The sequence below is a fragment of the Mytilus edulis genome, chromosome 9, assembly GCF_963676685.1.
Source record: "Mytilus edulis chromosome 9, xbMytEdul2.2, whole genome shotgun sequence".
In the NCBI taxonomy this organism is placed as follows: Eukaryota; Metazoa; Mollusca; class Bivalvia; order Mytilida; family Mytilidae; genus Mytilus; species Mytilus edulis.
The window spans coordinates 6,495,395-6,504,247 of NC_092352.1; the positions used below are offsets into that span (position 1 = coordinate 6,495,395).

The 8,853-nt window shown below is 31.5% G+C and overlaps 1 protein-coding gene across 1 annotated transcript; it reads left to right on the plus strand.

Moving 5' to 3' along the window:
* Positions 1-2,816: 2,816 nt before the first annotated feature.
* LOC139489414 (sialate:O-sulfotransferase 1-like) lies at positions 2,817-4,556 on the plus strand (the record flags this gene model as incomplete). The annotated part of the gene is made up of 3 exons (XM_071275733.1): positions 2,817-3,129; positions 3,425-3,639; positions 4,380-4,556. Coding segments are annotated over 3 exons (705 nt in total), but the record flags the coding sequence as incomplete, so codon positions are not given.
* Positions 4,557-8,853: the final 4,297 nt, after the last annotated feature.

The window sequence follows — 8,853 nt, forward strand, 5'->3', positions numbered from 1 at the left end:
CTTAAAGCCAGCACAATAAACAACATTTCTTTACATTTTGAAAAAAGTTGAAGATATAAAAAAAAAAAAATCGATATTTCTATGTCCGCCATTTTGGATATTACCGGAAGTTAGGGTTTTGAAGAAATATGTCTTATACATTGTATCCATGAGAAGCACCAAAGAAATGGTTCCTGCACAATGTAATGATAGTAGCAATATGTTTAAACATATTTCAATTACCCTCCCTAAAAAATAAGCTTATTTTAGTACAATGTCCGCCATATTAAATTTTACCTGAAGTAGGGTTTTTTAAGACATCTAATCTATATAATATATCTAAAAGTAGTAAAAAACAAAGGTTTGTACCAAATATTATGATAGTAGCATGATTATAATACCATTTCACATACTAGCATTCGATATTGGGCTGATGTAAGTATGAATGCCGCCATTTTGAATTTTACCGGAAGTGCGGAATTTTTTTGAAATGCCTCCCTATCTGAAATAAAAGAGTAATAGATGAGGAAGGTCTATGCCAAATTTCGTGCTTGTAGTAGGATGTGCACAATTTTTCACAAAGCCACCGTACTAGATGGAGAGTTGTCTCATTGGCACTCATACCACATCTTCCTAGATATGTATAGAATATGTGTATAGTAACGTCACTGATTAAAAAATATCAACTTTTACAAATAACCCCAGAACAAAGCATTAGTTCGTGCATGTAATATTGGAAAGACGACACTTGTTTGTTTTAAATAATCAAACCAATATATTAAACATTAGAATGCGATCCTGTTGTTTCACTATAAATAATTCAAAAGTAATTAAAAAAATCCGTTTTTCGTCGAGTCTGTGATATTTTGTCACCTAAGCACGACCTACATGTATGTGAGATTATACATTCTGTTATCGGTGGAGTCGTCAATATTAGGGTTCTGTCTGTGGTTAAATATGAAAAAGAAGATGTGGTATGATTACCAATGAGACAACTATCCACAAAAGACCAAAATGACACAGACATTAACAAACATAGGTCACCGTACGGCCTTCAACAATTAGGCAAAGCCCATACCGCATAGTCAACTATAAAAGGCCCCGATAAGACACTGTAAAACAATTCAAACGAGAAAACTAACGGCCTTATTTATGTTAAAAAAAAAATGAACGAAAAACAAATATGTAACACATAAACAAACGACAACCACTGAATTACAGGCTCCTGACTTGGGACAGGCACATACATAAATAATGTGGCGGGGTTAAACATGTGAGAGTTTGCCTTAATTGGACATCATTATTTTTGTCAAATCTTTAAATTGAATTTCATGAAACTAAGACATCTTAGGTTTTTATGATCAAATTACAGTATGCAGATACAAGTTTTATAATTTTGTTTTACCATTTTACCGTTTTTTACTGATAAAAGGTCTTAGCCAAGGGTTTTGCAGTTAAAATTTAGATGCAGCTGGATGTTAAGTTTTTTTTGTAGACATTTTGACTTTGCCAAACTTTCTTAGAATTTTCTTTTTTCTAAATCAAGAGATAAACATGATAAAGTATTCTTGTCTTCTTCTTGTTGTCTCCGTTTGAGCATCCTTTATAAGGATCACCACCATGAGTTATGTCGTATAAAGGAGGACATTTGGAGCATGTATCGGTACAGATTGATATGAGCGTTTGCCTACCCAATTACCCAGCCAGGCCGTGACGGGTCTTACTACCAGAAAGTTAACCTTCCCCAAACATAATACAATGTTATAGAATAAAACATATCAACTCACACACTCACCTGATTCGATCAGTCCTCAAAGTATAAAAACTGTATTTTTTTCTATGTATCAAATAACCTTTTTTAATATCTGTGTGTTTTAAATAAAAGGTAACAGGGTCACCCCGGATGCCCCACAAATGCTTTGGCAAAATACGTTTAAGGTAATAACGAGGAATCGGTTAGGACAAAATATACCAAAACGGACACTGCCAAATGCCCTGCTGTATCAATGGTAGAGGAAAGCCGGAAATCCTACTGAAAAGGATCTCGGAAAGAAACTACTGATCCACTAGGAGAACAGCAAGAACCCTCATACTTCAAATGATAGGTCTGATAGCTTCCAATGGAAACTACTAATTGATCCCATATGGTCAGAGCACATGTCTCAAACAAACCTGAAAATATCTGCAGAGGTTTTCCTCAACAAGAAAAATAATGACCAAAATTGAAAATATATAATCTATAGATGATAAAATGCATCATAGAAAGCAATTTAGAAAACTAATTTGGATGATGTTAATGGATTCTCTCTGCAAAAATTCCACGTCCGTTCTCATCGACATCCACCGGCTGCAACCAAATTTTTTAAATGTAAATTTTGTCATTTATCAGTATTTTATATCATACTGATATAGTGTTTTGCAGTTTACATTTGCAAACAGTTTGGGATGAAATGTTTTAGACATTGTTAGACATACATCATAGAATGTTATGAAACATGGACAAAGGCTTTTTCGAAAACAAGAAATCGCTTTTGAATAAGTTGTATCTTTTAATATTGCCTCGTATTTTAATTAATCTCAGTTTAGGGCGATAAACATTACATTTTTCAACTGACAGATCCAATAGTCCTTAACGTTTCTTAGCAAATAACAACATCGATATCCAGTTTTTATAGTTAAAATTGACACATATTTTTCTAAACACAAATAAATATAAGGAACCAAGATAAAAGAAGTTCCCTTTGTTTTACGAAACAAATTTTTATTTAGTTGTTCTAATTGGAAAGCATTTTTCTTGATTCTTTATACTTTTGAAACTTGTCTTTATTTTGACACAAACAGCATATCAAGGATGTTACCAAGACTCGCCGGTCTCGAGAGAATTGTATGTTAATCCCGGTAACTATGACCCATCTTCCATTGATGCCACTGAATGTGAAAACTTATGTGGCCGTCAAGGTTACGGATATGCTGGTTTAACGGCAGGGAAGGTATGTTTATGTGGTCAGACGATTACCAGTTCAGCAACAGGAATATGTGATGTAACATGCCCAGGAGATATAACACAGTTTTGTGGGACCAGTGACATATATGATAGCGTTTATACAGCACCAGTTAAAATGACAGGATTCAAGATAGTACCAGCAAAGGGTAAGTCAAAGACAAAAAACAGATTACACTTAAGAAAGATATTACGTCAAAAGCTACCAAGATTTGAAGTTTCATTATAATTTTTTGATTTATTCTAATGCCACATTTCCTTAATTTTCGGTTTATACATCAATGTCCACAGAGAATGTATATATTTAAAAAAAACTGCAATATTCTTTTATGGTTTATGACCAAAATCAACTCAATCAATAAAGTTGTTCATTTAAAGGAACATTTATGCTTCGGAAAATCAACCAAGCTACAAAACGTCGTACATATCAATTTATATTTACAGAAGTCATGGAAACATACGCTTTGAGTACAATCAATTTCAACATAACGGGAGGAACTGGTTTGCTTTTCAATGGTACAATCTATGATGGTGGATCATCTTTTGGACCCCTTACCACACTGTTAGTGAATTACAATATACGACGATCAGGGGAGGTTGGAATGACGGCAAATGTAACAAATGACATTGATACGATGTTTGATGAAACAACACTTAAAGTTAGTAGCCATTGAAAATGCGCGTTTTTTAAAAAGAAATGATAATGATAATTTTAACAAATAGAACGGAAATAAAATAAAAGGAAAACATCAAATAATTTTAACATGAATAATGTCAATAATACATTAGTCTTTACAATCTCATACGGTTATTTTTGATAAAATGTATCTTATGTCCTATAAAATGATTAAACACAACCATTTGACTGTCACTTAAGTATACAATTCTATCCAATTCAACAAATGTATTATACACTTCATCCTTAATGTATTAAGATAAGTAAAGAATATATGAGTTATTTTCAACATAAGAATACCTGTACCAAGTCAGGATTGTGACAGTTGTTATCCATTGATTTTATGTATTTGAGCTTTTGGTATTGCTATTTGATTAGGGACTTTTCGTTTTGAATTTTCCTCAGAAATCAGTTTTTTTTGTGGTTTAACTTTTTTTCTACGCTGATTTCCATTGATTGGAAATTATTTCAGCAGTAGTTATAAATATTTCACAAATAAGTTTAAGCTTGGTGAATATATATTTATAATGAAAGGAGAATTTGAATATATGTTATGGATACATCTACCCTTTTTGAAATGCTAAAATATTTTAACTGCAGTTAAGATACCAAACAACGTAAGCTATTGTTTATCCTTCTAATTCTTGTAAAACATGTGAAGATAACAAAATATATTCATAGTCTGCCATGGAAAATCTTAATATTGTAAAATTTTGGTTATAGGTGCAAACACGAGTAAAAAAGTTGAAATTGTCCTGTGAAGAAACGGTTGTCATGCAAACTCGATTTGACTGTTATCTTACAGTTGCCATGGGAACCAACTTGAATATAGCAGTTGACATGGGTGATGGAAAGGTTTACACTCTCAAATCACCGGGTATGTTTCAAGATCTGTTATGATTATTTATTTGAAACAAATGTAGTCTACCAATAGTTTTGCCTTTTAAAAACCCTGAGCATGTCGTAACTAAGGAGTGAAGCGTCGTATTAAATGACTGGAATACATACATATTCGATTAATGCAATAAAATCGATAACAAAACGAACACCTACCTCGAAAACTTAATTTTCTTTTACCAACTATTCTCTATTTTTGACCTTTTTTTTATCCCCATTGTTGAGTTTTTTTTATATTTCAGATCCCTATTATTCTCACTCCTCTTTATTTTGCCTTTTTTCTCTATTTTCTTTGTTCTTTATTCTGCACTTTTTGTGCATTATAATCTATGGTATTAGTCCCATCCAGATTTTGTTTGCCCTGTATTCTTCCATTTTGCCAATGATTTTCTATTCTGCAAGCCCCATCTGATGTCCATTTTTCTCTATTTGGTAAGACCCATTCAAACCCTCTTATATTAGTTTTTATTCGTATTTTGATTACATTTAGATACACACTTAAACATTTAAGAATTCTATTTTATAACTTCACATAGTAAAAGGGAAATTCCGCGATTTTTTACTTATCATCTAATTATGTTCATCTTAACATAAAAAACACATTTGCAAAGTTTTAAATTTATATTCCTTCTAATAACGGAGAAAATCAAGTATTTGTAACTTTTTTGGTTGAATTCTCGAGTGGGTCGTGACGTATTAGCCCGATTTATTGAATTCTGGGAAAAAATAAAATCTGTTTAACTCTTATAGCTTATCGACAATATACGTAATTAAAAGCGCACAGCTGACGAATGGTCGAAGTTATGAACCACAATATAAGAATGAACGAAAATGAATATGCATATACCGTTTTGTATTGATTGAATTAAACTCCTATAAAATTATCTCTAGTAAATGTTTTTGAATAAATTTAATTAATTATTGTTGAGATTTTTTTCATAAAATATTTATTGAACATTTTTACTGATATTGAACTGAAAATATTTCAGTTCTATTTACCGTTATTGTTTTGATAATCATTTCAATGCAACTAATGTGTGAGCAGAGTGTGTATATTATTTTGTAAAGGTCACTGTATATTTCTCGGCTTGAGGTCAATTCGTTTACCTTGTAGCTATTTAGCCGCAGGTGTGAGTTCAAGCGTACACCGGTATAAATGTTGTTATTTGGAAAGGATAAACAGAAAGGATTAGAAAGAGTATGCTGTCACGATGTTAATACACTAAGATTTAATACACGATGAGAATAAAGATACAATAATTAAATTGTGTAAATTAATTGAAAATAAAATTCAGATTCGTAATTCCGAAAGTGTATAAAAATAAAAGGAAACAATTTTTGATTACTTTCTTAGCGGCAATTGGCGTAAAGATTCAAATATGAAGCAAAAAATAGTAGTTTTAATCTTTTATAAAAACTAAATGCAATATTACCCAATTTGATATACCATTGTACATCTGTTTGATATCATTGACTTTACCGGAATTTCTTAACTTGTATTCAAATCTGGCTGTGTTTAAATGCTAATAAAACTATTGCAATTTTAAAGTTTTTAATTGACAAAAAAATACAACATACAACATGCATGATTTTTTTTTAGTTTCTTTTTAACATTTTATTCTTACATAATTAAATTCATTTGACAATCATTTACACGAACTTTTTGTGAAAAGAATATCAATTATCTAAGCTAAGGCATTATTTCTTTTGAGGATTTTTGAGGATTTATTTTTAAATTCTATGATAATATTTGTGCAATGTTGAACATGATAGCCGTCATTAATCCAAATAAGTAATACAGTAGTTGTAATAAAAGTTATATTTTAGTCATGCATAACTGATATTGACGAATTTATAATAGTTCGTCCATACATCGTTGTTCTTGAAACAATCATTATTAGTATACATGTAAGTTTCCTGGCGTATAAGAGCCATTGAGGATGAGCTCCAGAGAAATCAGACTAGTGGCGTTTCGTTCGTTTGTTTGTTGGGAAAGGAGAGGAAATGCAACCGCTTGTACAGATAAACGACAGAATTACCATACAAGCATTTATAGTCAACACAATCAGAAAGAGTTCCCATCGTTAGACGGGGAATATGAAGGCTTCCAAGAATGAACAAGTGACATGTCTAACTCTGAACAGTTAGAAAACAGACTATCGACATCGACCGCTTGTTCTTAATATTTGAAACTGTATGCATATATATATACGTATACGTTTATGATATATATAGTGATGAGTTCTTGCGTCTGACAAAAACTAAATTCCTTCATGGTTATATCTTGCCATACGTTTATATTGGTTTGTAAGGTGATTACTCACAATCGTTATTTGAAAATCCTGTTTGTGAGATGTAGATTCATTTCAATACAGAAATTTCGTCTATATATTTCACAAGTGTATAACACGGAGAAGCTCTGAAGGTCCATTACTCCCATTTTGTTTGGATGTGAACCATCGATGTTTACAGCAATATCACAGAATAAGATGATGATGGTAGAAAGAACTATGGGCGTCATGTGGCAAATATTACATGCATATCGGACAATGAGTTGTCAATCTGTATGAAAAGATTTCCAATACAACCATATTATTGAGAAGGAATGTTTACATGCTATACTCTCGTACTAGTATTACAGGGTTCTTGTGGCGTTCACCTTAGACACACATCTTTTTAACGATGTTTAAAAAAAAGACAAAACCAATTTAATGTCATATTTCCCTATTTTTTAAATATAACTAAAAGTCTTTTATCGGACAAGAATACCCCTATTTAGCGAACAAGTAATTTATTCTTTTTTCTGTTATTGAATGCCAAGAAAGAAAATAAATCCCGAAATTAATTTGAAACTTTGATACTCAAAAGTTTCCCAGCAAAATATTCACATTCCCTGGGGATAATTAGTGTTCGTCCAGTGGCATATATAACAATTGTGATGACGAATTACTTCCTTTGTTCGAGAACAATCTTATTGAAATATAAATCTGTGATTTTACTAGGTCCACAGCTTCAATGAACCAAAGCAAAAGTTATACATCGACCTGTATATAAATCAAATTGGTTCTCTTCTTCTTCTGGTATACAATAGTCTATCGACATTCGATGATTACATACTGTTGGCATACGTGGACTAGTCTATTTACAACACTTTTACCCCTATTTATTCAAAATATATGTTTTTTTCTTATGTTCAATGTATACATGTATATATTTTAAATTGCGCTATAGTTCCGTAACTTTCTATCCAGTCGTATAAACGAATCGACGGCAAGTGCGTACATTTTTTAAAATCAATATTTCTGGTCTGTTCCAATCTGTCCTTCACTATTGACAATGACTATATATTACATTTTCCCAAATTCACCCTGGAAAAAATATTTAAATAGATTTTAATTTCATCAAATCTTATTTTTGGGGTATTATTTATATGTTTATGAATTATATTCTTTACACCAGAAATGTTATTTATAAACAAGCGTATGAGTTTAGTAATGACAAGTAAGACAGAGTTGTATATTATTCATCTGATAGTTCAAAATGGAAAGTTATAAGTTATAAGTTATCAGCCGTGTACACTGATCAATACCTGCAGAAGTGAAACGATGCATGAACTTGCAAGCCCGACAGGAAATCGCTTGAATACCTGGACGTGTCACCTCACACCCCTCACAATACCTTTGGAAGTAATACCTTTAGCCATGCTGGTGATCAGATGAGGGAAGATCAAAATATATTTGTTTATTACTTTAAAGAATTATGAACAAATTAGATTTTCGAAAACAATTTTCACGGAACACCTATTTATGATTTCAACTTTGACTTTTCACCTAATTCCAATATCAACAGTTTAAAAACAACAGACCATGGTAATTTAAAAAAAGTAAGAATATTTTTCGTATGAAGTTAGTTAGTCGGATAAAACAACCGTACGATTGACAAGATATCGACACGCAATTACGACTACATCGGTTACTGTAGTTTTGTTTCTTTGTGGTTTATAGACATATCGTTTTTATTAATCGGGAAAGAAGACAAAATGGCGGATCGCAGAGAATTGACACTCTAAATTTAAAATCGATGGTGATCGCTTATCTAGCGGAATAAAACTTTAATATCTATGAATTTGAGTATTTTTATACAGAATGAACATAATATCAATTTTTGATTTTTTTGCGAAGTTTCCCTTAAGTACGTGATCCATTGATCTGTAGCAGCCTTAAATGAAAACACAATAAACTTTATCACTACTTTAATATTTTATTTAAAAGTTCTTACTATTTTTAGGTACAAACAGTTT